A 23,893-nucleotide genomic window follows, 5' to 3' on the forward strand; every position below is an offset into this window, starting at 1 on the left:
GTCACTCACCGCTTGGCTTTCTGGACTACCTTTGTGGGCTATCTGCATCCCCCTGAACCCATCAGATCCAGAAGGCAGGATTGCAGAAGGAAGACTTAAGGCAGAGAGATTAATTAAGCAAAGAGTTCAAATAAGAAGTTCTCGGGACCTAAAATGGTGACCCCGTGCATAGAAGGGGGCAGATTTGAGAGATGCTAGAAGAAGAAATCTGAAAGACTTGGCCATGGAAGCCTTCCAAGGCTGAGTAAGAGGGAAGAATTGCCTCTACTTGTTGATGCCTTTTAAAAGAAGTTTCTAGTCAATTCAACATGTTGCTTTTGAAACCATTGAGTTTATCTGTGTTTCCTTCTGGCCTTCCTTCTCGTCTGTATTTAAAAATGCTTCGCTGAACCTTTTTTTTTCTTTTTTTGGGGGGAGGGGGGAGCAACATTATCACTAGCCCCTGTCCCTCACACCAACGAATAAAGAAAAACACAACCCTTTCAGCAAATATGCAGAGTCAAGCAAAAATAGATTCCCATGTTGTTGGCCACATCCAGAAATGTGTATCGCATTCTGCCCCTGGACTCTATCACCTTTGCATCAGGAGGCGTGAAATGTCCAATCCATCGCCTCTCCGTCAGGAGGGGTGAGGAGCCTGAATTACCGTATCTTTGAGCTTGCTCTCTCTCTGCCCTCCTTTCTCAAATGCTTTCCCTCCTTCCATCTGCCTATAGAGGTTGGTCCTGATTAGTGTGAACACCCGATGTGATCACATGCACATAGTGGAATTCATACTCTGAAGTTATAATGCAATTACATTTAATTATATATTATTAAATATGGTCATTGGTTACAGCTCAATTGTAATGTGCAGTGTCAATTCAAATAATGGGACTGCTTCAGGGGAACTTGTCATTTACACTGGGTGACCTGACTGTAATTGCAAGCTTCCTTAAAAGCTCAGCCCTATTGGCTAAAGCCTTTCTTCATCCTCCCTACTGCTAGAGCCTCCCCACTCCCAAATTAACATAAAAACAAACAAACAAACAAAACCCCTTGTATTTACTTATACTTGTGTGTTTTGTTTCTGCCAATAGACTGTAAGCTGTTGGAGAACCGGGGACCATCTTGATTCTGCCTTTGTGTCTCCATCGATTCCTGGCATATAGTAGGTGCTTATATGAATGCTTATTGTGTTATTCTAGATTGATTCCTGGGTTGTGAGTCTGGGTGACTAGAAGAATGGGGATCCCTTTAACAGAAATGGGCAAGTTAGGAAGCGGGGGAAAATATAATGAAGATATTTTAGGCATGAGTTATTTGGAATGGTGTTGGTCCACTGAGAAGGGTGGGCGGGGCATGGATTATCTGTCCAGCAACCCAGAGTGTGTTCCCCTTCCATAATCCAAACCACAGGTAGGTCTGTGTAGGACCCTATGGGAGAGAGAAGGTCACTGGTATGTTAGGGTGTCCCAAGCTCAGTTTACCTTTGAGGGAAGTCCAAACCATGGAACAATCAGTCATCCCTTCAGTCCTCTGTCCTGTGTCTCTCCCACCTCTGACACTCTCTGTTCTAAGAAACCAGTGCACATTTGGGGGATTTCTCAGTCTATGGACCTATACTTGTGTCACTGATTCCTTTCATTACGATTTAGGGACAGCCCATTCCTACACCTTACCTGCCCTGCCTCCTCCTGTACTATATTGACCTTAGGATTGAATCTGGGATAGCTACAAATCCTCCATCCCCATCCCAGCTCTAATACAGAGCCCCCTGACGTGGCTCTTTCTTCCTAGGTTTTTAATTCAGCCCCGGTGCTGACTCACATTGTGACCTTAGGCAAATTCCTTTGTAATGATGGTAAATAAAAATAATAAGGGGGCCTTCAATTTCTATAGGTCCGTTCTTCCAAAGATCCCCAAACTTTCATAGATAGGATCTTATGTAGTCGTCATAGACTCCCTGGCAGGTACAGCAGGGTAGATACTAACTTATCCAGTTTACTGCTTGGAGAAAGCAGATCCAAAGAGGCTGAATTTCTTGCCCAAGGACATACGTAGAAACTTGGTGTAGAAGCATCGGGGACTTAGCAAAATGAGCACTGGCCTTCGAGTCAGGATATCCTAGATCTAGAGCTGAGGGGGATCCTAGAGGCCATCAATCCGGTCTCCTTATTTCACATAAGAGGACACTGAGGCCTAGGGAGGGAAGGGATTTGCCCAAAGTCACATAAGTGGTAAGCCAGACTCTGACTCTAAATGCCATCCTCTTTCCCACCAATCATGCTCTCTCATTTGCTACTCTACTTTTGACAGCTGTAGAGTTCCAGCAGATAGATATCTGGATAATTGAAGTCTCCCATCACTCACTCCCATATTATTCCTCTTTGCCAGGCTTATGATCTGTTTTACGAAGTCTGTATCTATTTCCTCTTTCTGACCAGGTAGTCTGTAGTATATTCTGATGACAATATTGTTTCTATTTCCACTGATGTTCACTCAAATTCTCCCTATCATGCTTCCTTCATTGGAATCTGGATTTTCTTACCTATTTCTTCTTAATATGTTGTTGTTGATTGTCCTTTGTTCTCAAAGAGGACCATGGCATCAGGAAGGTGATGTCATGACTTGCAAGTGGATTATTTTAAGTGAGGAAGTGCTGTGCAAGGTCACCAACCTCACTTTCTCCTCCAGAGCCATCTGGGCCCAGTGGCAAGATATAGATCAGGACCACTGGGAGGGGAAGACCCTCAGGGTTTCTGGCCAAAAAAGAAACAGCTACGATTTACATTCATTACATACATACATTACATACTGAGCTGTAGAAGCCCAAACCAGGACTAGGTAGAGCTTGGGCTGGGACTTCTTGTTGGCCAATCAATGAAAGCCAGAGTATAGTATTGCCCTTCCCCCTTTTGCATATTCAGGTCATTTTGGATAAGGTTGCACATTCACAGCCTTATTTCAGGCATGAATTTCTTCCCAGCAAGTCTCAGAGATACCCACAAGAGTGACTCTGCCTCCTGGCATTAGGGCTCCTAATTCAGTTGCTTTTTATTCGTGTTATGGACCTTTGTGTACTGGCTCCTCTCTCTTAAATTTTAGCTTCTGTGACCTTTTGGGTCCCTGCTGCTCATCTCCTTTTTTACACAGTAGCTACTTCCTGTAGTTTCTAACTTGGTGTATAAACATAGGCAGATTTCCCTTTTTTTCCTACCTTTTTTCCCTTTCACTTTAAAGGCCTTTTATTAGATTTGCAAGATACCAGACAAATACTTTTATTTTTAAGAATAAATCTTTATTGTAAATATTGCTCTATTTGGGTTTTACATTGCCTAAATTTCTCCTGTATCCCTCCCTCACTTTCTCCCAGAGAGCCATCCCCTTTAACAGAGGGTTTGTTGTTTTTTTTTTTGGGGGGGGGGGGGGTTTGGTAATGATTTTTATTTTAAGCTTAAATACAAAGTGAGAAAAGGGGGGAAAAACATTGCCATGTACACAGCAGACCATAAGAGAGGATTCAATATAAAACAAATTTCCATTTCAAGAAAACCTGTATAATAAACACTACGTGTTGTTTTCAAAGCTATCCAACTTTTCTTTGCTTCCTTCTAGGTTTTCTTTCGTTTTCTGCCATGCACTTTTTATTTGTTTTCCCCTTTCCTCCCCCCTACCACCCTAAAGAAGGCTACAATTAAGCATGGATATATACATATACATAAACACACACATATACGCTCATACACACATATGTGAGACCATGCTATGTTTACTGCCACCTGTCATCTGTTTCTCTGAAGGTGGAGAGCATCTTCCTTCGTAAGTCCAAGTGTTTCCATGTTTTTCTAAATCAGCTAGATCATCACTTCCTATACCACAGCAATATTCCAACACAGTCATATCCTATCTGAGAGATTGTCTATGAAAGGTTTTTTCCCCAATTTTCCACATTCTTTCTATTCTTGGCTATATAGGTTTTATTTATATAAGAAAATTTTAATTTAAAATAATTAAAATTATCCTTTTTTACACTTCAACAACCCTGTAGTTTAAAGTCTGATACTGCTGAATCTACTTCCTTTACATCTTTTTTCCCTGGTTTCTTTGAAGTTCCCGACCTTTTGTTCTTCCGAATGAACTTTGTTATTATTTTTTCTATCTCAGTAAAATAATTTAGTAATTGAATTGGGATGGCATAGAATAAATAGATTAGTTAGGTAAAACTGAAATTTTAAAAATTATATTGGCTTTACCTACCCATGAACAATGAATACTACTTCAATTATTTAGATCTGACTTCATTTGTATAAAACGTGTTTTATGTTTGTGCTCATATAATTCCTGTGTGTGTTTTGGCAGGTATACATTCAGGTATTTTATACTGTCTATGTATTTTAAAGGGTCTAAAACAATATTTAATAAAATTCTTGACACATAGTGTAGTTTCCCTATTTTTCTCTTTTGATTCAATCTATTTTAGCTTTAACTTTGTCTGAGATCATGATTACTACCCCTGCTTTTTTTTACATGCTAAATTCTTCTCCTGCCCTTTATTTTATCTTTGTGTGTATCTCTCATTTTTTATAATACTTCCTGAAAACAACATATTGTTGAATTCCAATTTTTAATCTGCTATCCATTTCTACTTTATGGGTAAATTTTTCCCATTCACTTTCTAAGCTACGATTAGCTACAATTGTGTATTTTCCTCCATCCTATTTTTCCTCGCTATCCTTCTCACTCTATTTATCCTACTCCTCCTCACTCCTCTGCTTTACCCACTACTTTGTTCTCCCATTCCTTAACCTACCCACCCCTCTAGGAGTCCCTCCCTTATCCTCTCCCCCCACCTTATCCCCTTGCCCTCTTGTTTCTTTCTGAATTTGGAAGACTTTTATACCCTTCTAGATATACATGTATTGTTCTCTCTTTAACCCATTCCTGATGAGAGTAAGGTTCCAGCACTACCTGCTCTCCCCCCTACTAACTTCTTCTGTATCAGTTCTTTTTTTATGCCTCATTTGTATAATTATTTCTTTTTATCTCTCCCCACACAGTTTTATTTTTTTTAGAATCACCCCATTGTACTCAGCTCAGCCCAAGCCTTTCTTTCAAACTACCCAAATAATGATGATAATCATAAGAGTACTGCTAATATGTTCACATATACAAAGTAAACAATTTGACCTTATTGAGTCCCTTATTACTGGTCTTTAATGTTTACATTATATTTCTTCTGGATGTTGTATGTTGAATTTTCCCTTAAGTTCTGCTATTTTTGTCACCCAAACCTGCAAGTCTTTGAGTTTGTTAAATGGCCATTTTTTTTTCCCACTCAGGATTATACTTAACTTTGCTGGGTAAGTTATCCTTTTAATCTATGGAATACAGTATTCCAAGACCTATGGTCCTTCAACGTAGTAGCTGTTAGGTCTTGTGTAATCCTTATTGTAGCTCCCAGAGTTTTTTTTTGAAGAGGAAATCAGTAGAACCAGTCAATACATAGGGAAAATCTGAAAAGCTATGCAACATAACATACCCATGGCTCTCCCATCTCTGCACAGGAGTGGGGAGTATGTGTTTTCTCATATCTCTTCTTTGGGACCTAGCTTGTTCTGTGTAATTTTACAATATTTATTTTTTATTGTTTTAGGATGGTTGTTCTTTCCATTTGCATTGTTAGTCTTTGTAGTATAGCATTTTCCTGGGTCTGCTCACTTTACTTTGTATCAATTCATGTAAGTCTTCCCATGCTTCTCTTTATTCCTCACAGTCACCATCTCTTCTATTTTTTTTTGGAGGGGGGAAGGCAGGGCAATTAGGGTTAAGTGACTTGCCCAAGGTCACACAACTAGTATGTCAAGTGTCTGAGGCCAGATTTGAACTCAGGTCTTCCTGACTCCAGGGCTGGTTCTCTATTCACTGTGCCACCTAGCTGCCCCTCAGTCACCATTTCTTACAGCCCAGTTATATTCTATTCATGGATCACAAAGTTTGTTTAATGGCTCCCCAATCGATGGGCATCCACTTTGTCATTTCCAGTTCTGGCAAAAAAACATTCTTACTGCTCATTGTTAGGTGTTCTCCATCTCTGTTCTGCCATTCTCTTCTTTCAAGCAGTGGTCCAGAAATCCAAATGTCATCCCTGGAGCTTTCGACCTTGAGCAGATGTGAGTCTGAATTGGGGTGCTGGCACTACTTAGCTGTCAGATGGAGATAATAAGGCTTGCATGACCTCCTTCCCAGGGTTTTTGGGAGGAAAGCAATTTTTAGACCTTACAATGCTAGAAAAATGTGAGTGATTTCTTGCCTCCCAGCCTGCCCAGGTTAGCAGGCGAGATTCTTTTCTAAAGTAATGACAGCTGACTTTTGGACAGAACAAAATGATTACACAGCATTTCATCTTCATCATTTCAACTGAGCCTTGAAAGAGCCCCGTCAAGAATAGAGGGCTTAAGCTTTGTCCTCACTTGACGATGAGGAAACTGAGACCCGCTTAAGGACTTCTATGTTCTTTCTTGGCACCTCTTTCTATCAGATTGCTCTTTCTTGGTGCCAGAGTGGCTCTGCCTCTGTACGCCAGGACCAGGGAGTCACAGAGGCTGATGCAGCAAGTGTCAAGGACAGAGGCAAGGTGACAGAGTTCTCTTTGTTGTTCATCCTTTGTTTTCGAGGAAGACCAATGACATTACAGGTGACGTTTTGACTTGTGCATGAATTGGATTTAAGTGAAGCAGCTTTGCACAAAATCATCAACCACATGCTCTCTTCCTGAATCATTGAAGTCCAGTGGCAGGACAAAAGTCAGGATGACTGGTGATGGCCTGGGATGCAGTAGATGACCTTGGAGTCTTCCACATATAACCAAACTCTAAGCACTCCACAGTACCTGCTTCCATCACCTTCATGGCCATTGGAACAAATTGTTCTTATCTGCCCATTCCCCCAGGGGAGGTCTTCACATGCTTGGGGTAGACATCCCCCTAACTCACTGATGGGTTTGAGACCTGTCAGTTATACTTAAGGCTAGCACACTGGGCGGCTAGGTGGCGCTGCAGTACATAGAGTGCCTGTCCTGGAGTCAGGAAGACTCAACTTCCTGAGTTCAAATCTAGCCACAGACACTTACTAGCTGTGTGACTCTGGGCAAATCACTTCACCCTGTCTGCCTCAGTTTCCTCATCATGTAAAATGAGCTGGGGAAGGAAATGGCAAACCACTCCAGTCTCTCTGCTAAGAAAACCTCAAATGGGGTCAGGAAGATGACTGAAAACAACTGAACAACAAAGGGGATAGCACACCAGACTTGGAGTAGGAAGATGTGTTTTCAACTCTTGGCTCTGTCTCTGCCTAGTTGTATGACCATGGGGAAGATGCTACTCCTCTCCAGACCTCAGTTTCCCCCTTTGTAAAATGAGAGAATCTGACCAGGTGATCTCTAAGGTTCTGGTTCTATCATCTGGTAACCTATGAACTTTTCTGAACAGAACTACAGAATCTCCTTCCTAGAAGGGACCTTAGAGATAACTGAGTCCATCTCCTCCCCTCCACATTTAAAAGAAGAGGAAGCAGAGGTCCAGAGAGGACAAGGGACTTCAGAGGCCGTCTAGTCCAAGCCCCTGACTTTACAAATGAGGAAACTGAGGTCTCCCCCTCCCCCCACAGAGATGAAGTGATTTGGCCAAGGTCACACAAACAAGAGGCAGCAAAGGTGGAGTTTGCGCCCAGGTCTTCTGAGTCACATGGAGAATATGTGGCTGAGCTTCAGCTTGAGCCCCGTGTTCTTGATTCCCAAGTCTGGCTTTGAGGTACCTCCAGCCCCTTGAGGGTCAAGGTGGAGTGGCTTTGGAGCCACAGGACCTGGGTTCACAGTCTGTCTCTGATGCTTACTATATGTGTGACATTGGGCAGGTTTTTTCTTTAGTAAAATTAGAGAGTCGAACTAGGTAGGTAGAAATGGAGAAGAAGAGGGGAGAAGAGAGAGAGGGAAAGGAGAGAGAGAAAGAGAGAGAGAAGAAAGAGAGAAAAAGGAGAGAGAAGAGAGAGAAAGGAGAGAGAGATGGGAGGGAGGGAGAGAGAGGAGAAAGATAAAGGAGAGAGAAGAAAGAGGAAAAAGAGAGAGAAAGATAACGGAGAGAGAGAAGAGAGGGGGAGAGAGAAGAGAAGAGAAGCGATCTGAGAGAAGGGAGAGAGAAAGATAAAGGAGAAAGAAGGGAAGAGAGAGATCATTTATTAAGGCCCTAGGTGCTCTCAGGGGCCCTATCCACTTCTAAAACCTATAATCCTATAGATAAAATGAGCAAGCAGGCCTGCAGACCAGCTTGTAAAGGGAATCCCAGGGCTCCATGGACTGGAGAGCCAGGAGGAGGCTGTTGAGCTGTGCCAAACCTTGCAGGAATTGAAGGCTTCTTTCTGTTCCCTGCAGAGACTGGGAATGAAAGCGGTATGGGGGTAGCTGTGAAGGTTTCAGGAACTGAGACTGATGCTAGCAAAGGGAGGTAAGGAGGGATGAAGTCGGGAGAGTCAGCGTGGTGCAGCTGCTGGAGGGCTGGCCTTGGAGTCTAGGAAGCCTGGCCTCAGGTTGTGCCCGTGACTGGCCAGCTGGGTGAGCTGGAGCCTCTCCTCAGACCTGCTGCCGCTGCTCTGTCATGCTCAGTCTCAAATGAGTTGTGGTTCTGTGTCTGGTGGAGGGAATTTCCACACTGATCTCCCAGGGCTGGACCAAGTTGGCACCAGCTAAATGGAAGAATTTTGACCAGAAAGTTTAGGGGGCCGGTGTTTATGTTACAGTTAGGAGGTTTGATGTTAAGAAGATTGAAGAAGACATGCATTCGGATTGGTGGGGGAGAAGAGCAATCCTTTGAAATGAAATCATACCATGTCAGAGCTGGGAGGGTCCTTAGAACCCAGAATGGCTGGGCTGGGAGGGACTGTTTTTCATCATCTTCACATATGTGAAGCAGTTTGCAAACCTGAAGGTGCTATATAAATGTTGGCTCTTCCTATTGTTATTTGTTTCTAGTCCAAATATACCCCTCCCCCACTTCTTTTCCTACTAGGCATCCTTTGTAACAAAGAATTAAAAGGGGAAAAAAAACATCAATGCATCAACTGAGTCTGACGGTATATCCAATGTTCTACACCCATAGTCCCTACCTCTGCTAAGAAGGGAAAGAGCTGCATTTTCTTACCTGAAGGAGTGGATTTAAAAATTGGGGAATGACCCCACCCCCAAACAATTCAGAAAGTTAAAAGAAACCTTTAGAAATTCCTCAGCGTCCTGGGTGCATAACCTGGGCATCCTCATGTGGCTGCCGGCCTAGGGAGAAGGAGATTTTTGACATCATGAGCCACACTTTTTCATATAATAAAAGATTAGATAGAAAATGAACATGTGATAGACTTTGGAATCTTTAGAAAGAAGGTCATGACATCAAAGGTATCAGGAGAAAAGCCAAGGCATTAATGAAGAGTCATTTCTTCAGCTTGGGCCCCCACTTCCCCATCTGTAAAATGAAGAGATTGAACTGGCTTTGTGGCCTCAGCTAGGTCACTTGGCCTCTCTGGAGGCCAGAATCTCTGTCCTCCTTAGGAGGAAGACTGGAGTTAGTGTTCTCCAAAGTCCCTCTCCCTTGTCACATTCTGGGTTCTGAGGTCCGTTCCAGTTCTGCTTGATGGTCCTTCTAAGCCAGGGGTGGGGAACCTATGGCCTCGAGGCCACATGTGGCGCTCTAGATCCTCAAGTGCAGCCTTTTGACTGAATCCAAAACTGCCCCTGTTCTAAGCTCTAAATCCAAAGTTCCTATATTCATGTTTAATCCATAGGTATGAATCTCCAACAGCGAAATGTCAGGTATTAGCAGGTGAAAAAATTGGGAATGGGAAGAGGATGGGAATTCCTGGTGGCCTTGTGACGTGTAGCAGAGAGAGAGACAGAGACAGAGAGAGAAACAGAGAGGAGGGAGAGACAGAGAGAGACAGAGACAGAGAGAGATACAGAGAGGAGGAAGGAGGGAGGGAGAGAGAGAGAGAGAGAGAGAGAGAGAGGGAGAGAGCGCAAGAGAGATATCTCCTGGATGTCTTCATGGATAACTACAAGCCTTCCCACCTGTTAGTATCACACCGCCCCCACCCCCCCACACGTTCAGGCCCCTTTGACTTTAGAAAAATTCAGGAAATCCTAAACAATCAGCCGGGTATCCGGCCCCAGGGTCCTCAGCTCTAAATTTTCTGGCACGTAAAAGGATGCCCAATTTTAGATCATTGTTTCACAGGCAGTTTCAGAACTGAGAGAAAGGGAACAATGAGACACAAGCCAGGAGATATTGAAGCTGTAGCTTCGGTTAGCCTCAGCCCCCATCTGGGAAATGGATCTTGGGCCATTATTTATTGCTGGGAAAAACAGTTGGGGGAGGGGCCCTGAGAGTGGGCCGGAGTCAGGGTTGGCTACAGTTCTTCAAGGTCACCCCAGTGGGTTTGTAGATTTCACAAACTGTTATGGTGGGATGGACTCTCAGGGCCCAGAACATCAGATGGTGGTATTGGAAGGGACCTTGGGACATGGAATGACTGGGCTGCTTAGGACCTTGGGATATAGTATATCTGGACTGGTTAGGACCTTGGAACGTGGAATGTCTGGGCTAGAAGGGACCCTAAAACATAAGAAAAGCAGATGTTTCTGATTCAGAGAAGCAGTGTCGCAGAATAGATTGGGAGCTGACTTGGGACTCGGGAAGACCCAAGTTCAAGGCCTGCCTCAGACACGCTGGGCAGCTCTCTCAGCTTGGTATGTACTGGACAGGGCATTGCCTTGCTGGGAGTTCCATTGTACCAATGACATCACAGGTCCCTTCCAAAGAAAAATTGCTATACAACTTCAGGGCTTACAAAGCACTTTACTTAATACGCTCTCAACTGATCCTCACAACAAACTTGTAAGGCAGAAATGCAGGTGGTATTCTATCCATTTCACAGCTGAAGAAATCAAAGCTCAGAAAGGGTATGTGGTTTGCCTATGATTACACAGCCATTACATGTCAGAGACAGGATTTAAACTCAGGTTTCTCTTGACTGAGTCCAAGTCCATTACCCTGTACCCAGATGCCCTCACGTTATGGCATTTCAGAGTTGCTAAAATAGTGCCTTCTATGATACCCAGCCTGCCTTAGTCTGATGAGATCTGAGAAGGAAATCAATTGCTTATGCAGAAAACCATTTCCACATCCTAAATGTAATCAGGCAGCAAAAGTTGGGAGGGGCCTTAGAGTTCATCTAGTCTTACCACAACCCTCCAAACATTTTCTAGAAAAGGAAACTGAGGCCTATAGAAAGGAAGTGACTTGTCTAAGGTCACACAGAAAGTTTGTGGCAGAGAAAGGATTTGAACCCAGTTCAAGAATTAATTTGGTCAGAGGATCCTAGATCTCAAGCTGGAAGGGATCTGCGGGGCTTCACACATTTACTAAGTGCTTGTTGTGTACCAGGCACTGTGCTAAGCTCTGGAGACATGGGAGCTCACCATCCAAAGAGGGAGGGGAGACAGAACATAAAAGGTAGCTGCCAAAAAGGGCAGAGAGGGTCTACACCTGTGTGCTTCTGCTTCATGAAATCAGAAGCACAGCTGGGAGGGGGAATGAACGTTGGCCACCAGGGACCTCTCCCCAAAATAGAAGCTCCAAAAGGAACTCACTAATGGGAGATGGATGAGGGATGGTCCAGGATGGGAAGATCTTAGGGAATATAGGTGTTCCAGTGTGAGGAGGCCTCAGGCACTGAGGCAAGTTCCAGGATGAGACTACAGTGGAGGAAACCACTGACAAATGAGGGAGTTGGATTAGGTTGCCTCTGAGGGCCCTTTTACCTTTAGACCTAGGCTCCTATATATCCACAAGATGGGAATTTATTGCTCAGAGGCCATCTGGTCCAAGCCCTTCATTTTATAGATAATTTAACTGAGTCCCAGAGAAGGGAAATGGCTTGCTGCAGGTCAGAGGTAACAAACATCCCTTCTGATTCCAGAGCCAAGACTCTTGCCAAGTCTCATCTTGTTGGATGATTTTATATTTGCTTTCAGACTGCCCACCCAGCTGAGCAGCAGAAACTTGGTGTAATGGCAAGTGCCTGAGACTGAGCGTTAGGACAGCTGGTTCCAGTCTTGGCTGTGCCACTGAGTCTCCATGCGAGCTTGGGCCAGTCACTCTCCCCTCTGGGCCTGTTTCCTCTTCTGTAAAATGTAGGAGTTGGACTAGGTGATCTCGAAGGGCCCTCCTAGCTCTGATATTCCGGGTTCTAAGGTTCCCTCAGCTTTGAGCATCTGTGTTCTAAGTCCCTTCTCAGGCCTGCCATTTGGTTGTCTAGCTGTGATGTTGATACCTTTATACTTAGGAGTGTTGTATGCTCCTGAGACTTCTGCCTGCTGATGGGGGAGGCCTTTGGTGGCCCCTTTTGGACAAAAGGATATGAGCCAGAAGGACAGCCAGGCTCCTTGTCTTTGTCTGAGAGCTATTCCAGGCATCAGAGGAAATGCAGCTGCTGGAGCAAGCAGGACTGAGGGCAGAGGCCATCAGGGGTGGAGCGGGGAGGGGATAAGGGAGTGGGGCTCAGGGTAGGGAAGGATTCAGGCTTTCAAAGTATGAGTAAGAACAATAGAGATAGGATAAGACAGTCTGTCTGGGCTTGAGGTAGGCTGAAAGACATGCTGTCCAGGGTTGAGCCACATGTGTATAGCATTCAGGGCCACCCATGCAGATTACTCAAGGGCTTCCTCAAGCAACTCCCATAGTCCCATGGGATCAGGCTCCCTGTCAGTCTGGTTGACTGATGGCATCACAAAAAGGGGCCACTGGGACCTCAAACTTCCCTCTGAAACCCTTCTGAGCTGGGGGGTAGGTGGAGGTGGGGGGAGGGGGAGAATGCCTCCCTTTATTCTGGAACCCACTCCATTCTCTTTTCTGCCTGCTGGGTTTTGTGCCTGTGTCTTCACACCCTCCCTAATCTTCTGGAGGGCAAAAATTGAGTTATCATCATTGTATCCCCAAATCTGAGCCGAGCACAAATCAGGTGCTTAATTCCCGTTTCTTGAATGGAGTTGTGTGACAATAAGAAGGCACATTTCTCTAGGGCTCCAGAGTTTCCAAAGTGCTTTCTCTTTGTCATAACCCAGTTGGGTTAGGAAGGGCAAGTCTCGTGATCCCTTTTTTATGGAGGAGGAAACTGAGACTTACTAAGCACTCAAGGGAAATGATTTAGTCCTCTGGCTTGTCAGTGGCCAGTATTGCAGTTCTCTTTGCCTGCCCCAGCTCTGCCTATTTGGGTATAACTCCTGAGGCCCTGCCTCCAATAGTCTTTCTTTTCTTTGATACCTTTCAGCATTTCTTTTGAGATTTCCCAGGACCTCCCTCCCCTTTAGGTCTTTAGTGGGATGTCTGGGACAAAGAACATGATACAATTTACTCATTCACTTTTTGAACAGAACTCTTTGAAGGTATTCTTTTTAGAGTGGTTGGAGTGATTCAGAATTCCCCCAATGCCAGTATAGTAGTGAGCCTGTTTGCCCACAGACCTGCCAACATTGATTCTTTCTGCCTTTTGGCATCTCAGCCAATTTTCAGTGTTCTTGGGTTCTTTGAACACTGGGCTATGTTTGTTTGCTTCTTGGTTGTGCTGTTCGCTTCTGTTCCAGTTACCTACTTTTCTGTCTTTTAGCCAGCCTCAAATAGTTTTGGTCATTTCTGCTTTATATTATCTCTGAGACTCGGTTTCCTCATCTCTGAAGTGAGCAGGAGGGTGGATTTTTTCCCTACCTCCCCTAATACTTCTCTGGGATGGTTTCCTCATCTCTTAAATGTGGCACAGGGTAAGCGAAGATGTTCCCTGAAAGTCCCTAACAGCTCTGAAAGGCTTTGCTTTTCAGACCGCTCCCTGGCTCTCAACAGCCACACAAGGCCTTCTTCTGCTTCTGTCTCCTCCTCTCTCTCAAATGGCAGCCAGCACCCAAACCATGCAGAGACACAGTCCAAACGGCTCCTTGTTTATTTGTTCAGTCCCCTGGGGTGACAGTATACCTCAGAGGAACAATTATCCTGCAGAAAAAAAAACCAAAAAACAATTCTCCTGGTTCTCTAGGTTGAAACATCTGTTTCCTCTTTCCCTTCTTTTCAAGAGGAACTCCAGTGTGGGCCTCATCGTCTTCTTTTGTGTCCCTCCCTTCTGTCTGGGGCTGCAAAAGCTGGCTACCCCAGTGTTCTGGGTCAGTCACTAGGGCCTGGTTCTCCCTTCTGCTGCAGACTTCTCTTTGTTCTCTGGGTGTGATTCCACCCCTTCCCATTCCCCTCCCCGTCCCCCTGCATCCCCAGCCCAAGTTTTGCCCTTCACTCCCCATCTGGGCCCAAGTCAGAACAAGGACAAGGCTCCCTGTGGGTTACTGTTCCCCCAAGGCCTTTGAGATTTTCCTGTGGCATGCAGAACTCAGCTCATCCTAAAAGGAATGACCTTATTGGCCTTAGAATGGAGACTGGAAGGGCCCTTAAAACAAACATTATCCTCCTGACATTCTGTATTCTAAAGTGTCTTCCCCACCCCACCACCCACCCCCAGCTTTGACAAACTCTGTCCTAAGTCCCTCCATACTCCATGGTCTGGGAGGTAGATGCTATTATAAGCCACAATTTTCAGATGAAGAAACTGAGGCAGGTTAAGTGACTTGCCCAGGGTCACACAGCTGGTAGGTGTCTAAGCCAGGTTTGAGCTCAGGTCTTCCTGACTCCAGGCCCGGCATTCTATCAACTAGATCAGGAGTTCTCAAAGTTTTGGGTCTCAGCACTCCTTTATACTCTTAAAATTACTGCCGACCCACTCCAGCACTCTGTATTCTAAGGTCCTTCCTGTCTCTGCCATGCAGTGCTTTACATTTGAAGGTACTTTTCTAAGCATCAGTTCCTGAAGCAGGTTATGGAATGAATGTAACTCCCTCCAGAAATGTGAAATCAGGAAGGGTTTCCCTGTAGGGGTCCTGGGAGCCTCTTCTGGAGGCCTGCTGTGTGGGGGGAGGCCCTGAGGGAGGGTGCTATATTGAAAGCTTTCTTCAAATGGACACCTAGTTCCCTGGGTGTGAGCTTTCCCCACAGAGTCTTGTAGGAGCGGAGACTCTTCTCTGATTCGCCTGAGAAGCCTTCTTCTCCACTCTCCCAACTTCTATTAAGGGTCTGAATGACTCTGAGAACATTCACTTTTGGCTTTTTGCAACCCAGGGCCTAGCCCTAGGCCTGGCGCCTTGTAGGAGGGTATAATTGATTGCTATTGAGGTGTCAGTGACTGATAACATCCAGTCTTTCCCTCTCAGGACTATTTGCATTTTTTTTTGGTTAACTTGATTTTTTAATTTTTTTAAATTATTTTTTTATTTTTAGTTTACAATACCCGGCTCCACACAATTTTGAGTTCCATATCCTCCTCCCCCCTCCCCCCTCCAAGATGGCGTGGAATCCCATATAACTTCCACATATAACTTCGCATTGAATTAATTTACACAGTAGTCAAGTTGTGGAGAAGAACCATGACCAACGGAATGAATCATGAGAAAGAAGAAACAGAACCAAAAAAAAAACCCCACAAAAACAAAAGAGACAAAAAAAGGGGGGAGAAAAGGCGAGCATGAAGTGTGCCTCAATCTGCATTCATACTTCACAGTTCTTTCTCTGGATGTAGATAGCATTCTCCATCATGAGTCCCTTAGAGTTGTCCCTGCACCTTGTGTTGCTGACAAGAGCAAAGTCTATCAGGGTTGGTCCTCACGGAATCCATATATCTGTGGTTGTGTATAATGTTTTCCTGGCTCTGCTCTGCTTACTCAGCATTATGTCATGTAGGTTTTTCCAGGTTGTTATGAAGTCCGTATCATCCCCATTTCTTATAGCACTCCATCACCTTCATATACCAAAGCTTGTTCAGCCATTCCCCAATTGATGGGCATCCCTTTGATTTCCAATTCTTAGCTACAGCAAAAAGAGCCACTGTAAATATTTTTGTACATATGGGTCCTTTTCCCACTTATGTGATTTTTTGGGATACAACCCTAGAAGTGGTATTGCTGGGTCAAAGGGGATGAACATTTTTATAGCCCTTTGGGCATAGAGGACTATTTGCATTTTTGAAAGCTGATTTTTAGCCCAGCCTCCTCCAAAGTAAATGTCTTCATTAGTAAAGTTTTAATTATCCATGCTTTGCTGGATGACAATGCCAATAATAACAACCACCTCACCTTTCCAAGCCAGACCACATCTATGAACTCATTTAGTCTTCATAATAACCCAGTGAGGTTCACTGGCTAAGGGTTATTGTTCCCATTTTCCTGCTGGGAGCACTGAAGCTCAGAGGGACCGTCACTTACCTATGGTGATACAGTTAGTAGATGACTGATCTTGGGCCTCATTGGAGAGAAGATTGGGTTTATAGTCAGAAGCCTCCAGGCTTGAATTCTGGCCCTGTTAATCTTTGCGGAACTTTGAGCAATTTGCTTAACCTTGGGGCCTCAGTTTCCTCAACTGTAAAATCAGGAGTTCTCAGTTCTCTTCCACCTCTAAGCCCCATGACCCAGGCAGACTTTAGACTGGGGTTTGCTGAACTCTTTTAGAGACAGGCAGTGGGGGAGACTGAATGAGCAGTGGTCTGGGAGTCTTGGGGATTCATGTTTCCACATGGTTTCTGACACCAGCTGTGTGACTGGGGATTTAACATCTCTATGACTCATCTTCCTTATTTGTAAAATGAAGATATTCAGGCTTGTACTACCTACCTCCAGGATTATTGCAAGGAAGGTGCTGTGTTTGAGATGCGGCTAGGTGATCCCATTTAGTGGTTCTTAAAGCATGGTCTGTGTTCTCCTGGGGATCCCCAAGACCCTTTAAAGGGATTTGTTTCAAATATGAGAAATATCAATAGATATGACCCACATAAACAAAAACTTGTTGGGGAGTCCTCAGTAATTTTTAATAGTATGAAGGAGTACTGAGACCCAAAACTTTGAGAACTCCTGATCTAGTTGATAGAATGCTGGGCCTGGAGTCAGGAAGACCTGAGCTCAAAGCTGGCTTCAGACACCTACCAGCTGTGTGACCCTGGGCAAGTCACTTAACCTGCTTCAGTTTCCTCATCTGAAAAATGGGGCTTATAATAGAGTTGTTGGAAGGACCAAATCAGATAGCACTTGTAAAGTGCTTGGCAAATGTGACAGGCTAGAGAAAGTGTCAGCTAATGTTATTTTTTAAAAACTTCTAACATGATAGCGAGATGATCTGCTAGTGTTGCTATTTGCACTTCACTGGCAAGATACTAATATCTTGGGAGGATTCTGGGAGCTCAGGACATTGTTTATATTTCACACACGTGAGTCCTATGCATCTGCACTTGCTGCTCTCTCTAATGTATGTTCCCCCTTTTCTTTTCCTTCCAAAGGAAACACCTGGCAGTCCATGACTCTAGGACACCTCCCTTGCCCATTCTCTGGTTACCATGGAGCCCCTCGATGGCTGCCCTAGTGCCCAGTCTGAGCACGCACCCAATGGCTTTGCAGGCGTGATCTTGAGCCAAGCCAGTGCAGAGATCGAAGTGGCTGGTGCGATGGAGCTCAGTGATCCGGAGCTCTCTGCTACAGCAGGCAGTTCAAAAGAAGAAACAAGCTGGCTGAAGAAGAACACAAAAGTCAACAGGATTTGGAATTTTGTTAGCCGGAAGAAAGGGCCTCTGGGCCAGGGGAAGAGGCCCCAGTCCATGATTGTCCTTGGAGACCCCGTGAAGACATCAGAGAACAAACCAAAAATCACCTTCATGGACCGAATGAAATCCATTAAGAGGCTCCGATCATCTTCCAGTTTGTCTAAGGGTGCCACTCAGAGGACCTTCAAGGCCCAGTCTATCCATGACTGCCCCACTGACCAAGAAGATGGCCTTTGGCAGAAGGACCTTTACAGAGTCAAAAGGCTGTCAGATAACCAGAAGCCATTTCGTCACTCCTATGCTGGGCACACAGAGGACCTGGAGGCCTGTTTTGAAGACGTGGAGTTGAGTGCCCCAGGTCCTGAGACAGAAGCCAGTGATGGGAAGGGCCTCCGGGATGCTGAGTTGCAGACAAATGAAGACCAGGAAGAGATCTGTCCTCGAGAGCTGGAGGACACAAAAAATGAAGATCTGAATGTTCCATCCCACTCCTTGAGGGCTGGCCGGGACTGTCGGAAGAGATGCCAGACCCTCCCCCAGGATAACCGTCGCAGGAGGACCTCTGATGTCTGGAGCTACTTGAAAGGGATCTCATTGGCAAGCAAAGACAACTCTAAGGCCACTGAGTCAGACCCAGAAGGCAATTTCCAGGACGTGGAGAGTGCAACAGCGAATTCAACTCTGTATTTGGACTTTGAGGCAGGCCCCGAAGAAAGTCTTAGCCAACCGAGAAAGGGAAGCAGTAGTAACAAGGCCACACACTTTGGGGGTGTCTTCAAATTTTTCACCAACATGGCAGAAGCAGCCAGGAAGTGGCGAGGGTCTTCCAGAACCCCCTTTCAGGAAGAACCCAAATCTTCATCTCAGGGAACCCAACTGCAGCTACAGGAGGTCCCAGAGAATACTACCTTCTTGATGAGGCTATCGCTTCAGTCTCCTGATTCAGGGATTTGGGGTCACTCTAGCCTGCATAATTCTACATGGAGAGATAATGGACAGCAGGATCTGGACACAGAATCTGTTCATGTTACTTGTTCTTTGGGACTGAATAGTGAGACCCAAGGTTTGAGCCAAGCTGCTTGTTCCCAGCCTGATGTCTCTACCCCCTCTCTCTCAACCTTTCAAGGTGATGGTCAGATTTCATCAGACCCTCCAGCCCAGCTATATACCCAGGAGCTCTCAGAGCCTCAGCCTTCTTCTCAAGACTTCCATGAAAAGCCAGAAACTATGGACAGCTTCCTAGAAGAGAAGGAAACTCTCAAAGAGTCCTCTGAACTGAATGAGACTATTGGGTCAAAGCAGGCTGTGAATGAAGTGGCCTGTGATAAGGGACATACTGATTTCAAAGAGAAGGAGGAGAGGGACAAGAATGGCCTCTGTCAGACTGAAGAACAAGACTCTTTTGAGCTCTTGGATGAGACGGGACATTCAAAATGCAGCCCCAAGTGTCGCCCATTCCAGATGAGCCTGTGCACCATTGTGTCCCTCGCGGAAATAAACAATAGGAAGGTAGGATGGCTGACTTTGACCACCACGTCTAAGGCTGTGTCCAGTCCTTTATTCCATGCTTTATATTTTAAGGGCCTCTCCTAGATCCCTTCCAGGGCTCACCTTTATGTTATTTTCTACCATTTGTTCCAACTCTGGCTTCCCACGTGCTGTATTCTAAACCTTGTCTAGCACTAATGCTCAATCCTTCTATGACTCTGACCATGCAAAGCTTTTGAAACCTCAGCATTACCTTCAATGTTAAAACCTCCTATAACCCTCCCCCCATTCTGCTTGACCTCTCCAAATTCTGTCCATTCTCTAATACTTTAGGCCTCAAAGGACCGTCTGGATTTTGTCTATTTTTTCCCCTACATCTTGGCAGGGATGCCCCTAAACCAACCTAAAATGATGAGTTTTTCCTCCTCTTGGAAATCCAGTAAGACCAGTTAAAACTGGCTCTGTGCCTGCTCTCTGCCCAGCTTCATGTTAGGCTATACTGTGAGGGAGAGAAATCAAATGTCTTTTCAGTCCAGGAGTTGGCAGGTATATTGGGCAGGGGCCAGGAAGGCAACAGTGAAGAGCACGGAGAAGCCAATTAGACCATGGTGGTAGAACTGGGTGATTCAGAAGAAAGCAGGGAGAAGGGCCAGTCTGTGGAGCATGGTTATCTGGGTAGCTTTCCCCATGTGTCTGTCTGTGTCCACCTTCATGATGTCTGTCTGTCCCTGTCTATGACAGCCTGGTGCATTTGTCCCTGATCTGCTCTGGAGTCTTGGTGCAACGTTCGCCAAAGGCTTGGGTGACAGTGACCATCCCAAGATCAGCACCAAGAACATTCTGACCCCTTGGGCATTCCTGATTTGTGGGCTACCAGAGACCCTGGTCATCAGTGGTCTTGGTACCATGGCAATGAGGAAGAAGACACAGTCTCCCTCAGGATGCTCACAAATGGAATGATTAAAGAACAGTAGGAGAAAATAGACAAAGATGTGTCCAATGAATGGTAGGAGGTATTAGAGAGGAAAGAAAGTGACTGCTGAAGAAGAGAAGGCATCCTGGAACATGTGGGACTAGAGGCTTCGGCCTTTATGTATGGGTTGGGTTTGGAGAGCAGGAAGGGAAACACTAGGGCATTCTGCTACTCTGATGTGTTTGGGGAGGTCTGAATGTGGCCAGCTAGTGTAAGATTCTTTATGTGAGGATATGATGGAGCAAGGGATGCAATTATTCCTTCCTAAGACTGTGGTATTCCTTTATGAATTGGACAAGGAGTCAACTGTGAAGCTTGGAGTGGGTGAGTTGATGGCTGTGGATGCAAGTGATTACTATAAAGTAAGCATAACAAACTCAGAATCTCTGAGCCGGAAAGCACCCCAGAAGTTCTACAGTCGAGGAGTAGGAATGCTCAACCTAACAATTGGGCACCCAGCCTCCAATCAAGGTCTCCGATAAGGGGAGCTCTACCTCTGTACTCAGCCCATACCTCTTTCATAGAGTTCTAATCCTTAGCAAGTATCTCCTGACATGGAACCAGAATATACTCCCCGGAGTCTTCCACCTCCTGGTTCTAGCTCAGCCCTCTGAGATCAATCAGAACATAGCTCACTCCTCTTCCCCATGACAGCCCTTCAGATACTTGAAGAGAGCTCTTATTTCCCCTCTGAATTTTCTCTTCTCCAGCTGCTTCGACTGAACTTTGTGTAGCATACTTTCCATTCCCTGAAACATCTTGGTCCTCCTTTCTCTGGACATCAACAAGTGGTCCTCCTAGGATGCTATGCCCCAAATGGAACCTAATACTCCAGATGAGCTCAGATTTTCTTGACTCCAGGCCCAGGGCTCGATTCACTGCACCCCCACATTGACACCTTTTGTAATTTGGAAGTCTTAAAGAGTACCCTGGGTACTCTCTAGGTACACTAGGTATCCTGGGTACACTGAGAAGTTCAGTGATTTGCCCAGGGTCACACAGTGTGTGTTAGAGGCAAGATTTGAACACAGGTCCTCCAACTCCAGAGCCAAGGCTCTTTCTGTACCATGCTTTGGACAAGGAAAAATCAAGGAAGGCTTCTTGGAAGAGATGCCATTTGATCGGGCCTTTGTCAGCTAGGCTGGAATTCAGCAGGCAAAGAGGAGGGACAACATTCCAGGCAGAGGAAACAGTATGAGCAAAGTCAGGGTGATCAGAGGGCCTAGGTATAGTCAGGGGTTCAGAAGAAGATCTAATTTAACTAGTGTAGTGTGGGGAGAAAGCTGATAGGAGATAATGCTGGACAGGTCCTTCTCATTTTAACCTTTGTTCTATTTAATGACGCCACTACCCCTCTCCCATAACACACCGCCCCCCCCCCCCACCCATGGACATTTCACCAATCCTCTAGTATTCAGCAAAGAAACTTTCCAAAGCAGTCTAGTTCTGCCATCTGCTGGCTGTCTGGGGAACTTCATGGGTTGTCAGTGATGCTTGAAGAGATGTAGGTCATTGAGTACCACAGAGATTTACAATCTATGTTCTACTCTGGATGCCAGGCCCTCTCTGACAGGAACAAGGCTCAAGCATAGAAAGAGCTAAATTCCAACAAAGTTTGGCATGGATTGGGAGCTATGTAACAAGCAGAGGATGACAGGAAAAACAAAAACAAAATCAACCAAAGAAGAACAAAATCCTTGTAATTGACTTGCATAGCCAAGCAAGACAAATTCCCACCTTGGCCATGTCCAAAAACAAACACTTCTTTCTGCACTTCTTGAGTTTATCACCACTTCTTGAGTTTATCACCGGGGCACCTAGGTGGCGCAGTGAGTAGAGCACTGACCCTGGAGTCAGGAGGACCTGAGTTCAAATTTGACCTTAGACACTTGACACACTTACTAGCTGTATGACCTTGGGCAAGTCACTTAACCCCAATTTCCCTGGCCTCCCCTCTAAAAAAAAAAAGAAAGAAAAAAAAAGAGTTTATCATCTTGGTCAGAAGTTATCTTCATGAGCTTTCAGAGACGACTAAGAGTGACCTGGTCATCCCGTCTACCTGTTTTCAGATGGTCAATGAGTTCTTTGAGCATGTACATCCATCTCTTAACACCCCTCCGTTTCCCTTCCTTATTGGAATTGCTTCTCCATATACCTTCAGAATTGAATTCCCAAGAAACTTCTTGTTCCTTCTGGGCTGATGTCCTCTCTAGGTTTTATTCCAGGAGATCCCACCTATCCTTTCTCTGAATTTTTCAAAATCTGCTCTCCTCAAATCTTGGGTGGGTAGTGAGGCAGATGAAGGCTTTCCTTTCCTCTATCACAGACTCCAAACTTGAGTGAGCACTTCTCCCCAAGCTTCTCACCATTTCTACTTCATCAAATGGTTCTTCCTCATTAGTATGAATCAGATCCAGAATAGAAGCTCCCCTCATTGATAATGACATTTTCATTAAGGAGGAAAGTACATTTGAACATCTGTTCTCTGGAACTAACATTGGTGGCTGGCTTCTTTTTCATGTTCATTTTATTTAGATTATTGTTTTTGTGTATATTATTCTCCTGGTTCTTACTTGCTCATGTGAACTGATAGAAATCTTCCTATATTTCTCTGACTTCTTCCCATTTGTCATTTCTTTCACTGTTGTTACATTTCATTCTGTCTACTCATCTTTCCCAGTCCTGTCCTTTGCTACCAGTGCCCTCAATATTTTGGAGTGGATGGGATCTTTTTTTTCTGTCTCATACCCCTTGGGGTAGTCTATATCGGGGCTTCCTAAACTTTTTCCACTAGCACCCCCTTCAGTGCTTCTTAAACTGTGGGTCGTGACCCACAGTTTAAGAACAGCTGGACTATGCAAAAATGGGACTTCTGGGTCAAAGGGCGCAAACAGTTTAGTCACTTTCCTTCCCATGATTCCATATGGCTTTCCTAAGGCTTGTTAGCATCCACAGCTCCATCAATAATGTATCAATGAACCTTTTTTTCCACAGTCTCTCCAACATCGACCCCTCCTATCTTTTGTCATCTTCGCCAATCTGATGGGTATGAAATGAAATGTCAAAATTGTTTTAATTTACTTTGTACCTTATCATGAGTAATTTTGAGTTTTCATATATCATTCAAGGTTTTCCTATATTAGTCAGTAGTTTACAATTCTTTTAAAAACTTTTTGTTAGCCAGTTGTGGTGGTACCTACCTGTAATCTCTACTGCCAGGGTGACTGAGGTTAGCCAGTCTCTCGAGTTGGGACTTTCTGAGCTGCTATCAGCTAGACCGATTGGGTGGCTGAGCTAAGTCTGACCCTAAGCTGGTGAAGCCCCCAGGAGTGGGGAGATCAGGTTGCCTAAGGAGGGGGCAAATGAGTCCATCTCAGAACTGGAGGAGGCCAAGGTTCCTGTGCCCATCAATAGTAGCATCTGACCCGTGAGTGTCCCCTGTACTTGTGGCCAGTCTCGAAAAAGAAAGGAAAATTTATGTTCATATCTTTTGGCCACTTTTATTTCTGACCTATCTTGCTTGGTCTTACATATTTTTGTCAATTCTCTGTATAGGCTAGATGTCACACTTTTAATCAGAGACAAATGAGAGAAAGATTTTAATAGTTTCTCTTCTATTTTCACTGAATTTGTGCAAGATCTAAAAAAATTTAATGTAATTGAAATTGTGTATTTTATGATCACCTCTATCCCTTGTTTGGCTAAGAATCCCCTACCCCCCATCCTGCCCAGCCACAG

General features: G+C 44.8%; 1 protein-coding gene across 1 annotated transcript in view; it reads left to right on the forward strand.

Annotated features, from left to right (window-relative positions):
• Nucleotides 1-1,105: 1,105 nt before the first annotated feature.
• The window catches only part of LOC118833391, a gene marked incomplete at its 3' end in the record, with an annotated part of 44,127 nt that continues 21,339 nt past the window's right edge, over nt 1,106-23,893 (forward strand). Inside the window, exons 1-2 of the mRNA XM_036740747.1 lie at nt 1,106-1,154; nt 17,434-19,203. Coding sequence (XP_036596642.1) covers nt 17,491-19,203 — 1,713 coding nt within the window. The remainder of the gene's footprint in view (nt 1,155-17,433; nt 19,204-23,893) is intronic.

The sequence above is a fragment of the Trichosurus vulpecula genome, unplaced genomic scaffold, assembly GCF_011100635.1.
Source record: "Trichosurus vulpecula isolate mTriVul1 unplaced genomic scaffold, mTriVul1.pri scaffold_85_arrow_ctg1, whole genome shotgun sequence".
NCBI lineage: Eukaryota > Metazoa > Chordata > Mammalia > Diprotodontia > Phalangeridae > Trichosurus > Trichosurus vulpecula.